This window comes from Denticeps clupeoides, chromosome 1 (assembly GCF_900700375.1).
Source record: "Denticeps clupeoides chromosome 1, fDenClu1.1, whole genome shotgun sequence".
In the NCBI taxonomy this organism is placed as follows: Eukaryota; Metazoa; Chordata; class Actinopteri; order Clupeiformes; family Denticipitidae; genus Denticeps; species Denticeps clupeoides.
Window position 1 is genome coordinate 38,634,810 of NC_041707.1, and position 17,702 is coordinate 38,652,511.

Here is a 17,702-nt window from a genome sequence, read left to right on the forward strand (position 1 = left end):
AGAAAGAGAGAGATATGGGGGTAGAGGTAGTGTGAGAGAGAAAGAGAGAGAGATATGGGGGTAGAGGTAGTGAGAGAGAGAAAGAGAGAGAGATATATGGGGGGGGGGGGTGTAGAGGGAGTGAGAGAAGAGGAGAAGGAGAGAGAGAGAGAAGGGTCACACTCAGGAACGTATATGTTTAGGTCGTATTTGTTAGAGGACACTGTGTGATTTAAATTCACTTCTTCTGAAGAGGTCCAGATGGTTGGTCCACAACAACAAAAAAACCTGAATTAATACATGCAAATCTGGAATCTGGAGGTCAAATTCCAGAACAAATCCCACTAGATTCTGCTGAAACCCACACATGGAGCATCTTTTCTCCTCTGAGTCCGGGGCTGGAGCTCCTGTAAAACTCCAAACCTCCCGTAGCTCCAACCGGAACCGTCTCTCCGACGCCTTTTAACCTTTTTAATTTCATTTCCGAGGCTGGTTCCTCATGAAATGGCTCTCGGTCATAAGGAGAGCTGGGAACCGAACAGTCAGGTTTTTAACGGAGGGAAATGTGGTGGCCACGACCAGGCGTGGTCAAGTTCTCCGAACGTGGCAGGATGAGAGCGCAGGAGGCTGGGAACGGTGCCGGGAAGGCCGGATTTAAACCGTTTCCAGCACCGGAATGAGACGTATCCGTCATTTATGCGCATTAATTGGCAAACGGCAATGCAGTCGTGATCTTCGGTATAATGCACATACACAGACACGTCAGAGCAAGGCCGGCGTGAAACGCCACGAAGAGGGCGTGTCCCTGATTCCCATGGACACACCCCCACCACAGCTGTTAATCGCTTTGTTCAATTAGAGAAGCTCTTCAAGTTCTGAAGCCTCTTGGGGTGAGAAAACAGTTATTTGTTATTGATTTGCATTCATTTCATATATTTAAGTAACTGTTCACAGTAGGTTGTGTAGCGTTAGCATAGCGCCGCTAAGTTTTCCCCCGATTATTAGACTTTTCTGGGTGATTAAACCTTCGTCACATCGACGTCACTTCTGTGCGCATTTTGTGCTAGTTAAAAAAAAAAAAACGTAAGAGCAGCGTTCTGGCAACGTTCACGCGCCTCCACATCCGCACGCGGCCAATCTTCGCCCCAGGCTCCCCGACCTCCGCAACTACAATCTTCACTTCCACCCTTTACGCACTCCGTGACCCGGCCTGGTCCCCCCAACAAAACTGTCCGGACACGTCCCCCGCCAGCAACGCACAGTACAGGCCAAAAGTCTGGACACACCTCATTCTTTATTTTCATGACCATTTACGTTGTTAGATTCTCACTGAAGGCATCAGAACTATGAATGAACACATGTGGAGTTCTGTACTTAACAAAAAAAGGTGAAATACGTGAAAACATGTTTTATATTCTAGTTTCTTTGCTCTGATTACTGCTTTGCACACTCTTGGCATTCTCTCGATGAGCTTCAAGAGGTCGTCACCTGAAATGCTTCTCCAACAGTCTTGAAGGAGTTCCCAGAGGTGTTTAGCACTTGTTGGTCCAGCTCACCCCAAACCATCTGGATTGGGTTCAGGTCCGGTGACTGTGGAGGTCAGGTCTCCACTCTTTGTTAAGTAGAGGTAGAGTGAAGCGGCCCCGATTGAATTGATAAAACGGAATAACAAGAGCCTCCCGGATCCATCGGCAATTTATCATAAAATAAAGTGAAGTGATTGTCATTGTGATACACAGCAGCGCAGCACAGCACACGGTGAAATTTGTCCTCTGCATTTAACCATCACCCTGAGTGAGCAGTGGGCAGCCATGACAGGCGCCCGGGGAGCAGTGTTGTGGGGACGGTGCTTTGCTCGGTGGCACCTTGGCGGATCGGGATTCGAAGGAGTCCGGAGTATTGGAGCGCACGGCCATACCCGCAGCGTTTGATCCGCTGCTGATATTCGCGTCCACGCCGGCGTATTGATGTATTTTGACATGTGGCCCGGGCGTAATTGAAAGCACGATGGAACGGGGCGCCGGTCGATGCCGGAGCCTTCGTTAGCGAGGGAGGGAGGGAGGGAGGGAGGAGGAGGGGCGGGGTGCGGACAGAAATAGACGGAGCGCGGCGATGCTGGGGATGGCGCGGCCAGCAGAGGGACGGAGGGATGGACGGGGGCGTGGCGGAGAGAGGAAGTCGATGCGGGCCTGCAGTCGTGTGTGTGTGTGTGTGTGTGTGTGTGTGTGTGTACGCCTGCGCAGTGGTCTGGCAGGGTGATGGATGGCCTGTTCGGTGCCGCGCACTTTCTAATCAACCCGCTGCCACGACCTGGGGGAGGAGAGAGAGGAAGAGACGCAACGGAAGACAAAAATGGACACAAAAAAAGACAGACAAACAGGGAACGTTACGACGACTGCTAAAATTAGCCCGGAGGCCGCGGCACGATGTCTTCCCACCGTCACCTCCCGCGTACTATCTGCAGCGCGAGCGCGACCAGCCGCCCCGTCCATCTCGATCCAGCAACGAACGGGCGGCGGGCTAAATATACTCGAGACGAGGTCTCGCCGTCCTCCGCCCTGCCCGCCACGTTAATATTTAAAAACGGCATAAAAATGACGATTCTGGAACTTTCCAGCGTTGTCAAAACCGAACAAGACCTTATCTGAGCCTGGGTCTCCGGCAAATGAAATGTAACGTTTTGACGTTGTTTTGTTCTTGTTTAGAAAGAATATTAATGTTGCACTATAAAGTGAAGTGATTTTGAAGTGAAGTGACAGCATCACAGCACACGGTGCGCACAGTGAAATTCGTCCTCTGCATTTAACCCATCACCCTTGGTGAGCAGTGGGCGGCCATGACAGGCGCCCGGGGAGCAGTGTCTGGGGACGGCGCTTCGCTCAGTGGCACCTGGGCGGCTCGGGATTCGAACCGGCAACCTTCTGATTACGAGGCAGCTTCCCTACCCGCTTAGGCCACCGCTGGCCCTTACCAAAGCCTTCGGCGTACGGCCTGATAGCCGGTACTGTCCAGCTAGACTGTGACTTGCAGGGCCCCACTGCAGCACCAACGTTGCCAGTAGCGATGAAGCTAGTGTCCCGCGGTAAAGTCTGGTTTGGGAACACAAACAGCACACGCTCCGACCGCCCTCGCACCGTAAACGGAAAGACAGAGGCTAACCTCGGCTTAAAGGGGAACTCTTTTTGCCTCGAGTTGCCCCCAGGGAACCTGGGGCGTTTCTGAAAGTCAGGGTTTGGCCGGAAGCAAGAACATTTTCCATCACTCAAGACACCGGGAATCATCCCCTACAGGAGCAGCGACAGGGAACCCGCCGAGGGGTGACGCTGGCCGTCCGGCTCTCCACCCGTGTACTATGGGGCAGCGGTGGCCTAGCGGTTAAGGAAGCGTTGCTGGTTCGAATCCCGATCTGCCAAGGTGCCACTGAGCAAAGCACCGTCCCCACACACTGCTCCCCGGGCGCCAAGGGTGATGGGTTAAATGCAGAGGACACATGTGCACCATGTGCTGTGCTGCACCATGTGACAATCACTTCACTTTTTTACTTTATTATTGATTTCCTGAAAGAAGCAAGAAGAAACCCCACTTCAACGGCAACGATTAGTTACTTGTTCAAAAGCCGCGTTCTACGCATGAAAATCAGGTCAGGAGTTCGGTGCCTTATCAGAAACAAAAGATGTGGAGGACGTGAGTGGGCGGGGCAACCGCAATAAACTTGCAGAAGCGGTTTTCTTGGAAGGATGACGGGCTACCACGCCCAACAGAATTTGGTTTATGGTCTCGCACCATCACACCATCTTTACATCTCTTATCGTGTTGCCCCGTCCCGTCCTTGGCGTCTGGTGGCCGTGCTGAGGTCTAGATTGCGATAAGGGCGCGGAGCGCAATGCCGTGCACCGATGTGGATGAAACGGCGAAGAAACACAATGATGTATGATGGGCTCACGTTTTAATCAAGAGCTGTCAATCATCTCCTCCCATTTCAATCGTCATTAAAGACGCCAACAAAAAGGGCAGTTTATCTCCCAGATGCGGGTTTGATCATAACCAGACATTACTAGTCGAGTAGAGTGGTTGTGGACGACCGGAGCGGGTTTTTAGGTCGAACCCAGGTAGTGAAGTGAAGTGATTGTCACAGGTGATACACAGCAGCACAGCACACGGTGCACGCAGTGATATGTGTCCTCTGCATTTAACCCATCACCCTGAGTGAGCAGTGGGCAGCCATGACAGGCGCCCGGGGAGCAGTGTGTGGGGACGGTGCTTTGCTCAGTGGCACCTTGGCAGATCGGGATTCGAACCGGCAACCTTCTGATTACGGGGCCGCTTCATTAACAGCGGGGCCACCACCGCCCCCTAGATTTGCTTGTTTGTTTTATTGGCAACCCAGAGGCTGAACACCGGAGCAAACTGGTATGAAAAAGGTCCGCCCTCCACGGCAACACGGCATCTGCATCACGAATACGCACACACAAGCACACGTGCCAGCGAGAGCATTCAGGCCCGAGTCACAGCCGGCACGTTTCAGTCTTGCCGCCTTTACGGAATCCACGTGTTGACATGAGCGCATGACGCCGGTTCTTACAACTTTTCAAAAAACCTGTTGACTGGCACCGTATGGAATCCGCTCAACGTGCCGGTTGAGAGCGTGGAGCGTGGGTTACAGCCACGAAAAGGGTCAGGTTCAGGCAGAAATGACCCCCACGAACATTCTCTCCTCTGTTACCGTGCGGCGGTACGCCCCGAGTGCTTCCCGTTCCCGCCACATGACAATCCGATATCAAAACGAGACAAAAACGCTCGCTGTACTGGCGTCACGCGGCGCACAGACACATCGGACACGAGAAAGCTAGAAGAGCGCCCATCTGGCGCCTCTAAACCTGGGTTCTCCTCTGCTGGTGATGGAGACAGCTGGGCTCTCCCCTCAGCTCAGCCCCCCACACTGACTCACGACGTGACACTTTGCTGTCTGAGTGTGTGTGTGTGTGTGTGTGTGTGTGTGTGCGTGTGCCCACGTGCCCACGATCGACCGGAGGCCTCGGTGAGTAAGCATCAGTCAAGCGCCACAGATTCCGCCGCAAGCGTAGACTGGATGCCTGGCTACTGTACGTCCCCGCTCCGCTCCGCTGTACAGTACGGACGCTGCTTTTCTTCTGGGTGGGGGGGGCTACGCGTGATGCGATTATTGCAGCACGATATGATCGCCTCATCTGTTCTGGGGGCCTTTCGGGCAGCCAGGCCACACCAATATTGACCAACCTGGATCCCAATACCCACTGCAACACATGCATCCCTATTATTTTACCCAGAAACATGCAACACATGCATCCCTATTTTTTAACCCCCTAACACACATGCATCCCTATAATTTTACCTACTGCAACATATGCATCCCTATTATTTACCCACTAAAACCCATTATTATTTCCCAGGCCCTGAGACTCCTGCTGCAATTACATAATGTAATTATGACAATAATCATAATAAAGGGTCAGACAGACCCCCGACATGTAATAATGACTGTCACCTTCTTTCTTATTTCATTTATTCTTTGATATTTTATGGCTTTGATATTTTATGGCTGTTCCTGCGCACAGATTGCAGGGAATTGTGTCTCCTTCTGTCACGCACGCCAACGGAGCCACGCCACTCCCGCGGCCGCCGAAACTTCGTCGGAGACGACGGCGACATCAATTAAACACACACACACACACACACACACACACACACACACACGACATGCCGCAAAACGCGAACGGCGGCGAAACGTGACGGGGGGTGGGGTGGGTGCAGGGTCCTAATGACCAATGCAGCTATTCCGGATAAATACCCGCTGATGGTGGCGACGGAGGTCCCGATGACGCAAATTCCCTCGGAACGCGGCAGCGACGGCGTGTTACGGCGAGTTCGCGCCCGGCGGTGCGCATCGCCTCTCCGCTGTCATCATCATCATCATCCTCCTCCTCCTCCTCATCATCATCATCGGCCGCGCTGGCTTGTGGATGGTGGGCTCCTCTCTCCTCCTGGAGGAGGCTAATCGCGGTCCAGACGCCCCGTCGTCACGCCCATCCCTCTCGCACTTTCTCTTTAAAAAAAAAAAAAAAAAAGCTTTTCTTTTTTTCCTATTCTTCCCACCCTCGCCTACATAGAGCGTGTCCGGGGTGTTGCCAGATCTGGCGACAATTAGCGAGTGAAGGTTGTAAAAACGCCCTCTGGTCGGCCACTTTTGTCAGTTTCCACGGTGTAATTAACACGGACGTGATAATTAAAAGACTGTCTTTGCTGTGTTTCTGCGGCTTCTTGCCAACCAGGTGCTCTTCAAATGTATCTAAAAGTGCCGACCTGGCAACATGGTTTCCGCCACGACGTTTTAAGCCCGTGTTGCCAAGTCGGCGTTTTTTAAGATTCTGGTTTAAATGAAGTCGCTTAAAAACCTCGGAAGTGGCGGGGATGCGACTTTATTTGGGTTGCTTGCTGGTGTTCGGTCCCCCGTTGAAGAATGTCTGAAGTTAATTATATTAGACGAGCATATTTAAGCACACAGAGAATACAGAGAGCGAAAATAAAGTACGAAAGACAGCAGCTGACAGCAAATCTCACGAAAAGGTCAATCATTTCATAGACAGCGTGTAGCCCATAGCGACCCCCGCGCTTCGGTTGACATCTACCGGAAAAAAATAAATATGGTGATTTTAACCAGTAATAATGAAGACTACTACGTTTTATTTAGACCGTTGTTAATTATCATTATTACTTTATTACATTAATAAAGTAATCATAACAACAACAACCACCTTTTGGTATATACAGAGATTTATTTTCATCAGTATTACTGTAGTGCTGTTTTCGTCTTTTTAAAAAGGTCTTGCTATGAGGCTCAAGCGATCTGAGATCAGCCCCGTGTTTTAAGATGAAGTGTGTGTCGTGGTTAACATTGCGAGGGAAAGCTGTTCCTGGATCAGTCGTTGCTTCGCCGGTGATGTTTGTTGAAGGGGTCTTCGTATATTTCTAATATAACGCTATGCGATTCTCTTATTCTATAACTTTAACGCAAGATCGTAAAGAAACGGCGCCTCCAATAGTCCTCCAGTTACGTTGTAAACAACGTGGCTCAGTTCAGAAAGAATTATTTCACCCGGTTCTGGTCGGTATAGTGTCGTGGCGCTTCAAAATAATGTTTTGACGAATATTTGATGACAGTATTTGACGTGGACCGTGAGAACGGAGGCGTAACGCAGGGGGCAGCAACGCCGCAGCAGGAGGGGGGGGGGGGGGGGGAAAGCGACAACAACAGAGGAAGATCGCCGGCCGATGACGTCAATTAATGGCGCCAAAAACGCCAGGGTTCAAGTAGCCTCGCGCGTGTTGTTCCGGCAGCTCGACTCCTGCACACCCCCCGACCGCCGACCGCCGAGCGACGAGACTCCGCCGAGCTCCGCCGAGCTCCGCCGAGCGCCCCGGGCCCCGTCGGCATGGCGGAGGACGGCCTCTCGGCGCCGCCCGCGGCCCCCGGCGGGCCGTGCGGCGCGTCGGTGCTGTGCTGCCTGCTGCTCGCCTGCTCCTACGTGGGGAGCCTGTACGTGTGGCGCAGCGACCTGCCGCGGTGAGAGCCCGCCGCCCGCTAGCCGGTTAGCACGGGGCGTGGAGCCCGGAGCCGCGGCGTTCGGTTCGTTTCGGTCGTCTTACTACGGCGGTCCGTCGGTGCTAAAAAGAAGCAGGAACGTCACTTTCATTCATTAAAGCACGACAAGAGCTGAACTGTGACCTCTAATTCTCCGCCCTCTGTCACTCTGATGGAAGATCTGACGTGTTTATTTTGAACGTTGACATCGACGTGGAACTTACAGCATTTACCAGGCGCCCTTATCCAGAGCGACTTAGTTACCATAGTTACAGGGACAGTCCCCCCCCTGGAGACACAATGGTAGTAAGTGGTAGTAGCCTAGTGTGTAACACACTCGCCTGTGAACCAGAAGACCCAGGTTCAAATCCCGCTTACTACCATCGTGTCCCTGAGCAAGAGACTTAACCCTGAGTGTCTCCAGGGGGGGGACTGTCCCTGTAACTACTGATTGTAAGTCGCTCTGGATAAGGCCGTCTGGTAAATGCCATAAATGTAAGTGGGTTTTTTGTACCTGGGCGAGTGTGTGACCCACTAGGCTACTACCACCCACTTAACATGTCAGACTGAAACCAAATCCATCTTCTTTGATGGAGTCTTTCTCAGAGGAGCATAAATGGCCTGTTTGAGGCAACGCCGGACTTGCACGCTCGATTAAAAAAAGTTGTGAAACATTCATTCATACATTCAAATGTGTCCTCTTGCTTTTAACCATGGGCAGCCGTGATAGACGCCAGTGTGTGGGGACGGTGGCAACTCGGCGGGTCGGGATTCGAACTGACAACCTTCTGATTGCAGGGCCGCTTCCTTGACCGCTAGGCCACCACTGCTCCTGCTCATCACCCTAGATTTAAGCCACTCTATAACAATTTCACAGACGTCCGCGTGCCCTACTTCAAGCCGCGTCCGCAGTTCTTGTTTCACTGAGCCCCTCGTGTTCGAAGGCGGGATTCTTCTGGACGTGCTTTATTACGTTTCTTATTTTCCTGCCCGTGCCGATGCGGTTTTATTGTTCGCTCCGTCCATGTGACATTAGCGCAATGTTGAAGGTCCCCTATCAGGAAAAATGTACTTTGTGAGAGGATTTAACATCTGCAGTGGCTAGAACCTGGAATTTGTCCCGTTGTGACGTCATAAGGGGACAGGTTACCTCCCATTAGTCTTGCTTTTTCCGTCCACCCCTCCCCTAAAACATCATCCCCACCGGCCGTCGTGGCTTCTGAAGAACCAGTGGGTTCATTTTATGTTTTCGGGAAAAAACGCCGACACGACTTCCTGTCCACGGCAAACATTGTGGTTGGTGACGTAATTTCCGCGAATGCCCCCTTAACTTCTATAGGCCGCCCTCCTCTTCGTCCCGCCTCCCTCCTCCTCATTAGAATGTAAAGACACCGAAACGGCGCGTCCCCGGAAATCTCGTTGTGGGACTGGATCAAAGTGGCTGTGATTCTGCACCGCGGCCGAATTTCGGAAAGAGACGTAAGATACAGAATTAGGGGACCAACAAGACCGATAAAACGTAATAACCAGGGGCCTTCGGCTCCTTGTTTGGTCTGAATAGATCAGGTTGACGCCGGTCCCCGTATTTGAATGTCGGGTCGGTGTGTCTCTAGTCGCCGTTTTTCCTCGCGTGCCGGTTTATAAGGCGGGTCTCGGCGTCTCTCTCTGCTGCAGGGACCACCCGGCGGTGATCAAGCGGCGTTTCACCAGCGTGCTGATCGTGTCCGCCCTGTCCCCGGTGTTCGTGTGGACATGGAAGGAGTCCACCGGGATACGGGTCAGTGCGGCGTTTCCTCCGCACACACCACACTGAATCACAGTTGTTCATCGTAACGTCGATGGAGGGACCGGATCCCCGAAGCTATCGACTTATAATTGTCTGGCTGGCCTTATAAATTCGTTTTTACGGTTTAAAAAAAAAAAAATTGTCGATTCCACAGCCGGGACCTTCCTTGCTGGCTCTAATGGGCATTCGCTTGGAGGGTCTGGTGCCAGCCGTCATATTGCCCCTGGTGCTCACCATGGTAAGGATGGATTTTGAATGGTAAATCCCCGCGGCCCTCGGTAACCCCCCCCCCCCCCCCCCGCGTTTTCCAGGTGCTGTTTCTGGGGCCGCTGTTCCAGTTGGCCCTGGACTGTCCCTGGGGCTTCATCGACGGCGTCCGGGTGGCTGTAGGTGAGTGGCGCTGCACTTCCATGCAATAGTTAGAGGTGCGAACCTTCACTGGCCTCGCGATTCGATTACGACAGGATATCCACGCATCATTTTTGAAAATTAAGGCCTTAAATATCATTACAAACAACGGGTAATCTTTAGATCCGAAGTTAAATGGTCATAAAAACACTACACACCCCAAAAAAAAAATCAATTTACCGGTAGCCTCTAAATAATTTGGTGAATTTCTAATGTGTGTTTTTTTTGTATTTTTGAGTATGGAGCTAGATGGTTAAATTCTGCACCTTCTTCTATAAAACAAACTCTCTGACGTCACTGAATCAGGAATAGTGAGACTTATATATATATTTTTCTAGATCAAACGAGACAAGCCTTCAGCTTGTCAGTAATCTGCTGGTTACGCCGCCACTCCGGGTTCGCAAACGTGACGTCAGATTGACCGAAGTGGACCGAAGAGACATTTATATTGTGTCAATTCTCTCAACATATATTAATCCCTGGGACAAAGGGAGCCAAATAACTGTAGAGAATTTGTGGTTGGAGGGGGCTAATTACTTTTCGCAGGGTTCCTACTCCGTTTTCAAAAGCAGCCCGTCCCGTACGCCAGTGCAGCTTTCTTAAAGCGCTACGCACGCTTTACAAGCAATATGTGTGATGTCACAGTTCATATATACTACTATATGTTGTACAACTTTCTTGAAATGCACCTGTATCAGTATCAGTATTGGGGAAATGACATTTGCAGTGATGTAAAGATTTAGTAATTATTCATTTTACCCAATTTTATTTTTCCGTCATTGATAAACAAGCAAATGCGTAATGCGATATTGATCTCAGTAATTGCAATATGACTTCTTTTTTTTTTTTTTACCCCTGAATCAGGCAGCACGGAAATAAGAGCTAAAAAATAAAATAAATACAATTGGAAAGAGAATTTATATCAAATAATAGACTATTACAGTTAATATTGCATTTTAGAAGAGCATCTGGCCCTCACAGTGTCTGCCGATGGAAAAACTGGAATGTAGTTGACAACCCCGAATTTAAATTTGTTGAAAGTGGCCTTAAAAAAAAAAAAAAAAAAGTCTTAAAAAGTCTTAAATTTGTCTTTCCTTAAACCTGCAGCGACCCTGTACGATTATCAGTGGCTCGATTGTCCATGCATTCCATAAATATTCTACATTACTTCACACGATTGCCGTTTTCTGCTCTCTGGAGCAGATCTCAAGCCTCGCCATTGGGCGTGGCTCTGTATCCTTCTGGTGCGATGATGTTGGACACTCGGAGACGGTCAAGATCAGCGTTTCCCAAGGGGCACACCGAACACTAGAATCCCGTAGGTCGTGCGAAAATGCCAGAGCTCAACGCATTTCAACGAAACTCGTAGCCCGGCTGTACTCAGTCCCTACCGGCACTACGTTTGTTATATATTCACCAAACTACGTCTTTATGGTGTAGTTTCATTATGTTTCAGAATCGCAAGATTCATTTCAACTCCCCCAGTATTAGTGTGGTTGTTGGGATTTTTGGACGCCGATTTGTCGCGTGTGATTTGCGGTCCCGGCAGACCCCTGCTTTTGGGCCCTGTGCCTGAGCGACATGCGCTGGCTGCGGAACCAGGTGGTGGCGCCGCTGACGGAGGAGCTGGTGTTCCGCGCCTGCATGCTGCCCATGCTGGTGCCCTGCGCCGGGCCGTCCGCCGCCATCTTCACCTGCCCGCTGTTCTTCGGCGTGGGTGGGTGATGCCGTCTTTTCAATTGGATCTTTTTCGCGAGTCGCCCCCGCGGCCTCACACGACCTTGTGTGTTCGCAGCCCACTTTCACCACGTCATCGAGCTGCTGCGCTTCAGACAGGGCACCGTGTCCGGCATCTTCCTCTCAGCAGGTAACCAGTCTGACGTGTCCGTTCACGACAGGGGGAACCAGAGGGGCGTTTAATACGTTCTTCTTCTCCTTCTTCTTCTTCCTCCTGCAGTGTTCCAGTTTTCATATACTGCGGTGTTTGGAGCGTATACGGCCTTCATTTTCATCAGGACAGGTCTGTTCCATGCACTTGAACCCCTTCCGTTTACCCTATATCGTGCTTATTCTCCATCTACTTGTTTAGTATCGGTTTCCTTCGTTCACCCCCAGGATCTCATGTTTACATCTCATCCAAGGTCTACATAGACCCAGTAAGACCCTTAATGGGGCAGTGGTGGCCTAGCGGTTAAGGGAGCGGCCCTGTAATCAGAAGGTTGCCGGTTCGAATCCCGATCCGCCAAGGTGCCACTGAGGTGCCACTGAGCAAAGCACCATCCCCACACACTGCTCCCCGGGCGCTTGTCATGGCTGCCCACTGCTCACTCAGGGTGATGGGTTAAATGCAGAGGACAAATTTCACTGTGTGCACCATGTGCTGTGCTGCTGTGTATCACATGTGACAATCACTTCACTTTAACTTTTAACTTTAATCATAGGCATAGACTGAGCGGTGACCTCAAATTGCAAGACCTTGCAAGAAAGGGTCTCACATTTGAGGTTTAGAAAGCTGACAACCCTAATAGATATTAGACAGTACAGGCCAAAAGTCTGGACACACCTTCTCATTCAATGTGCAGGCGGGTGTCTGATTTGGTGGCTTCCGGTGTTGTCGTGCACGGGAAATACTTCCACCAAGAGGTTTTGTAGAACCGTTGTGACTTTACGTGATGGACTTTTCCCGCTGATGATGTGAGATTACAGAGCACTCCTTTCTCGTTTTCTCCGTTAATGTTCTATTCGTCTGCAGGTCATCTGGTCGGTCCGGTGCTCTGCCACTCCTTCTGCAACTACATGGGTTTCCCGGCGCTGAGCGCTGCCCTGGACCACCCGCAGCGCCTCACCCTCCTCTCCTTCTATCTGCTGGGGGTGCTGCTCTTCCTGCTCCTGCTCTTCCCCATGACCGACCCGCTGTTCTACGGCTCGCCCACGCCCGTCTGCAGCCTGGCGGCGGTGCCCGGCTCCGCCTGCTCCTGATACTGGGCCGAGCCCCTCACCCCACGCCACCCTTCCGGCGGCCTCCGGAAAAACCTCCCCGGAACGCCACGGGACCTGTGCGGGCGAGGATTAATAACGGATGAGTGACAGTCCGGAAGCCCCTCCCTCCACCCAGTCTTTTTTTTTTTTTTTTTTTTTTTTTGGTCTACTGCACTGATAACCTCACTGGATGGGAAACCTCTTCATTTGAAGAACTGAAAGACGAGAACCTTGCTTTTCCCAAATTGAAAATGGAATTTTATATTTTACCGGAGTAAAGGAATATCGAGAGTGTTTTTTTTTTTTTTTGTTTTTTTTTTTGTTTTAAAGCAGGACCTCAGTCCTTGTGGAAAAAGGCTTCATGTGTGGATTTTAAACGTGCCGATTGTCTTTTAAACGGAGTTAATTACAGTGAGATCTCGTAGGTGAGCGCTAGCGTTACCCGGCTGTCTAATTTAATGCGAAATCGGCCGCTTTGGGCCCCTCGCGCTTGGCCCGGTCTGGCTAGCCGGGAGAATTTCCTGTAGCCTCGGGCCTGGCTGTCCTCCGTGGGCTTTGCCACTTTCTGAGACGGGGTATTTAACAGAAGTGGGGAAATTGCCGCGGAAGATAGATTCCCCGTTGGTGCCTGTGGTGAGTTTGTTTCGAAGCATACAGTTTCAGATGCGGTGTTAAGCCCTGAACATTTTCATTACTTTAACGTTACAATTTCAACAATGTTAATTGTCTTGTTGGCTTCTTTTCCCCGATGGTTTTAGTTTGAAGCAACTAGCTGAGTTTAACGTTTTTATTAGCATTAGCATTGTTGCTAACCTCATTTTCATGCCACAGATGCAAAGTCAGATGGAGCACCAAAACAAGAGAGCTGGTTATTAATTGCTCTCTGAGCTCAAGTTAATAGTCATATGATTAAAAATGTAATTGTCTCGCAGCGCAGAATTACCGCTTGTTAGGCCGCCGTACGAGAGGACCTGGGTGCGTGCAGCGTGAGCAATATAGTTAGTTCGGCGGTGTTATTCAGGGCTATGAGCCTTTATAGCAGTGCCACTGTGTGTGTGTGTGTGTGTGTGTTTTATATATATATATCGCTGCCTCTCTGTTGGCAGTTTACATTCAGGGTGCTGAGGAGTGAACACGTTCACTGCTGTGCTGCATGCTGCTACACACTGACGCATGGATGTTTCACGCCGGGCCGTCTTGACGCTATAGACGAATGCAGAATCAATTATTAAAAAAAAAAAAAAAAATGTGAACAGTTTTGATTTTTAGTCGATTCAATCATATGGCAAGACAGTGACGTCCCTCTGGTTCACACAAATTACATATTAATATCCAGTTATTAAACAAGAACCTCGGAACACACAGATGCAGTTGGTGCCAATGAGGCTCTGTTTTTGAAATTTAAACTCCAAATGTGACCAACAGTGGTCAAAACCAGATCCAATTCGTCTAATCCCGGCAATAGAGATAAAGATATGCAGCACGTTTGTTGGTTTGTAGCATCTAAGCTCATGTTTAGACCACTTCCTGTGCAGGAAACGTGTTAAAGGCCTTTTTTATCTCTCTGGTCGGGAAGGGTGGGTGGCGTTGGGCTGCGATTGGAAGGCGAAGCTTCACTTCAACCCTTCAGCAAATTGCAATGGGAATTTTTGGGATGGTCCAATGGTTGGGATTTCCCCCCATTTTCCACTCGCCTCTCGCTGTCGGGGTGGAATCGAACCCTGGACCGCGTGGGATGAAAGTAGAGTTTGTGGAGACGCACAGAGGTGTCCCCTATAACAGGACCAAATCAGGGTTACTGTCATTCAGATGTTGTATGTAAGCGAGTTAGAGATTGAGTTCGATTAGTACATTAACATTCAGAACAATTACAGTATTACTGTAGTAGCAATAAATCCAATTTTATAATTATACTTTTCTTCACACCAGTTCAATGAATAAACCATACTGTTTTATTTCCTGAGGAAATAAATGGCTTCTCTCTAATGAATTTATTTAAGCGTAAGTTAAAGTAAAACTCGTCGTCTCTGTAAATGATTTATTTTAGAATATTTGGAAAAACTTTTTTTTTTAGTGTCATTGATTGATTTATATAAAACTCTCATAAAATGAATGAAGCTGGCAATTTATAGTCAGAATGGGGACGGGAGGATTTTAGCACAGTAAGACTCACAGAACGTGGACCGTAGAACCCTGCAGCCCGAGTTTCATTCACTAAATCGTCACCAGGTGGCGCCAGAGCACGTTTGTTTACACTGTGTGTGTGTGTGTGTGTGTGTGTCCCCATATATTTTCGTATTTAGGACGCAAAGAGGAACCGTTCTAGTTCAGTAAATCTGTGTTGTCGGTTCTGCGTGCTGTTAGGCGGGTTCTTGAACGGAACGCTACGGGGAATCTTCATGGGGCGGTTTTAGTGAGCAGTAGCCGCCCGGTGTTTCGTCCCTTCGGGGACGGGGACATGGAAACACAAGGCTGTCCTGTCGCCCTGTCTGCATGGAATGCTGAGTGTGCGAGCGTTTCGACACGCGTCTGGTGTCTTGGATGGGGATGGGGGGGACGGGGGTGTCCCACCCGTCATCGTGACACCCGCCGCTCGCCGAACCATCGATTCATCCGTTCCGAGGAAGCCTTGCTTGGTCTTTTGTCACCGGCAGCCCCTCTCAGGGTCACTTTGATCCCGATGACACAAACCCGTTGACTGGAATCAGATGAAGTTTGACTCCCTGTTTGGACACCGTGTGTGCGTCTTGTCCCTTCTACCAGAGCAATATTGACTTTTAGAATGATATTTTTGAGGTTCGTAAATGTAGCTGATGGGCTATTTTAGTATCGCGACCACAGCCGAAGAGCGGATTAATATTTAAAGGTGGGATCTCCTGGAACGGGGTGTACAAATAATTCACTATTTACACATTTCTACTGATGACTATATTTTGTAAAGTCTATTTTGGACACTCCGATGGGTTCTGAGTATTGCTGCAGGACACTTGCTCTCTCTTTGTCTGTGTTGTGCAATCAAACGTTTGGAGAAAATCGTGGAACCGGCAATGTTTCCTGACAATCTGTCCCCTCCGTGTTTGTTCCGGTTCAGGTCTTTTACAAAATCAACCACAATATAAAAAGTGTCTGCGGTTTTGTAAATAAAGGAGTCAATTTTATAAAAACCCTCAATTTCTTGTGTACGTGTCTCTTTAAAAAAATCGAATTTTTCAATTATAAAATAAAAGTACGATGTGAAAATCAAACATGGTGCCTGTTACCTTTTTCCAACACGTCCGTGGTGCAGAGGACGTGTCCAGAATTGCTACCAATTATTCCTCCAGGTTCCTACACATGTATGAAAAGCTGCACCACGTCGGTCCCGGTCCCATCTTACAGGGTGGTGTTCTTCTTACAGTCACGTGCACGTCCTCTTACGAAGACGTTGTACTCCGCCTTGTTTTGCGTGGGAATGGTTGCCAAGGATCCCCCACGAGGTCCGGATTGGAATCAATTAATCACTGAATCCTTTACCTGACTCTCTTCTCCAGGGCGACTTTTGACCAACTTTTCCCTGGAAGACCGCATTCCAGCGGGGGAAACCATCGTAAGAGCCATTATGGAAATAATTCAGTGATTTGTTATTTATAATATATTCGTTTAGCTTTAAGAGAAATTAGTGTTGTTATTTAGTAATGTTAATTTTTATTAATATTTGTCTTCCATTACCCGCCGAAAGCTGTTAGTTGCGTGAACGACGTATAACCGTGACTACACAGAATTCCCGCAGTTACAGCATTTACCCAGACACCCTTATCCAGAGTGCCTAACAATCAGTAGCTACAGAGACAGTCCCCCCTGGAGACACTCAGGGTTAAGTGTCCTGCTCAGGGACACAATGGTAGTAAGTGGGGTTTGAACCTGGGTCTTCTGGTTCATAGGTGAGTGTGTTACCCGCTAGGCTCCTACCACCCAATAGAACTGTAGTATGTAACTCCATCCGAATGAAATTCCAAGTCCAAGTGGAACTCATCACAAGTGTCTTGTTCAGGGACACGGACATCGTACGGTGTCACTTCACTGGTGTCACCCTCACTGGATCTTTGGGTCCAGCCCTCGTAGAGTGATACAACGGCATCCAGCTATACTGGGTTAACGTTTGAGTCAAGTGTGGCCGTAACCATTGACGTAGCAAGCGGTCAAGTGTCCCAGCGTCCCCAGCGTCCAATGGACACCCTGGCACCACGATCTTTCAGAACACCGCTCAGCATCCCTGGCTCAAAGACACAAAGAGGGACTTCCTGTGGTGGCGCACCTTTCTGAAAAGTGTCGGATAGCCGCAGGAAGTGGCGATAATGAGTGCATGCGTCAGCCCGATACCCTCTTACGTCCCCTCTCCTCTCCTGTCCGTCTGGCCTTTGTCTTTTGATGCCGCCGATTCGTGGCCATTTCCTCTTGCCATGAATAATTGCCCTGCGGTGTTAAAAGGGTTGAGCTTTTTATAGCTGCCGCGCAGCCCCCATCTAGACATTAAGGTGGCCCGTGTTTTCTGCACGAGCAGCGTGACTGGCTGGTCAAATCGAGCGGCTTCTTTTCATTTCGTAAGAGCTGTCTACACGCGAGGACACATCCTACTTTTACATTTACATTTACAGCATTTATCAGACACCCTTATCCAGAGCGACTTACAATCAGTAGTTACAGGGACAGTCCCCCCCTGGAGCAACTTAAGGTTAAGTGTCTTGCTCAGGGACTCAATGGTAGTAAGCGGGATTTGAACCCGGGTCTTCTGGTTCACAGGCTACTACCACCCTACATCGGTTCCTCTAACCAAAATAATACCTTACAAAAGAACATTTTATTGGTGCCGAAGCCCCCAAAAAGCCATTGGTTCTGGCCATAGACCCCTTGAGTTTTGCCTGAATATGTGATTCAATAATAATTACAATTGTA

General features: G+C 49.6%; 2 protein-coding genes across 3 annotated transcripts in view; one reads left to right on the top strand and one right to left on the bottom strand.

Moving 5' to 3' along the window:
* The window catches only part of peli3 (pellino E3 ubiquitin protein ligase family member 3), a 13,467-nt gene extending 7,416 nt beyond the window's left edge, over positions 1-6,051 (bottom strand). The window contains exon 1 of one of the 2 annotated variants that reach the window (XM_028995653.1): positions 5,807-6,051. The gene's annotated coding sequence lies outside the window, so the exon portion shown is untranslated. Of the gene's footprint in view, positions 1-1,467; positions 2,662-5,806 lie in introns of those variants that run through there. The other variant, XM_028995662.1, reaches the window with a different exon arrangement.
* A 1,212-nt stretch (positions 6,052-7,263) lies between these two features.
* Positions 7,264-15,941, top strand: rce1a (Ras converting CAAX endopeptidase 1a). Its single transcript, XM_028995755.1, has 8 exons — positions 7,264-7,579; positions 9,272-9,374; positions 9,538-9,621; positions 9,695-9,773; positions 11,341-11,508; positions 11,587-11,658; positions 11,749-11,811; positions 12,544-15,941. Exons 1-8 carry the CDS (start codon positions 7,449-7,451, stop codon positions 12,768-12,770), a joined length of 927 nt encoding a protein of 308 aa, XP_028851588.1. The 5' UTR covers positions 7,264-7,448; the 3' UTR covers positions 12,771-15,941.
* The last annotated feature ends 1,761 nt before the right edge of the window (positions 15,942-17,702 follow it).

Bases quoted from the DNA above. Each gene is read 5' to 3' on its own strand.
- rce1a (XM_028995755.1), top strand. From the start codon at position 7,449: ATGGCGGAGGACGGCCTCTCGGCGCCGCCCGCGGCCCCCGGCGGGCCG. The intron at 11,509-11,586 runs GTGGGTGATGCC...GTGTGTTCGCAG, and splicing joins CCCGCTGTTCTTCGGCGTGG to CCCACTTTCACCACGTCATC. The intron at 11,659-11,748 runs GTAACCAGTCTG...TTCCTCCTGCAG, and splicing joins CGGCATCTTCCTCTCAGCAG to TGTTCCAGTTTTCATATACT.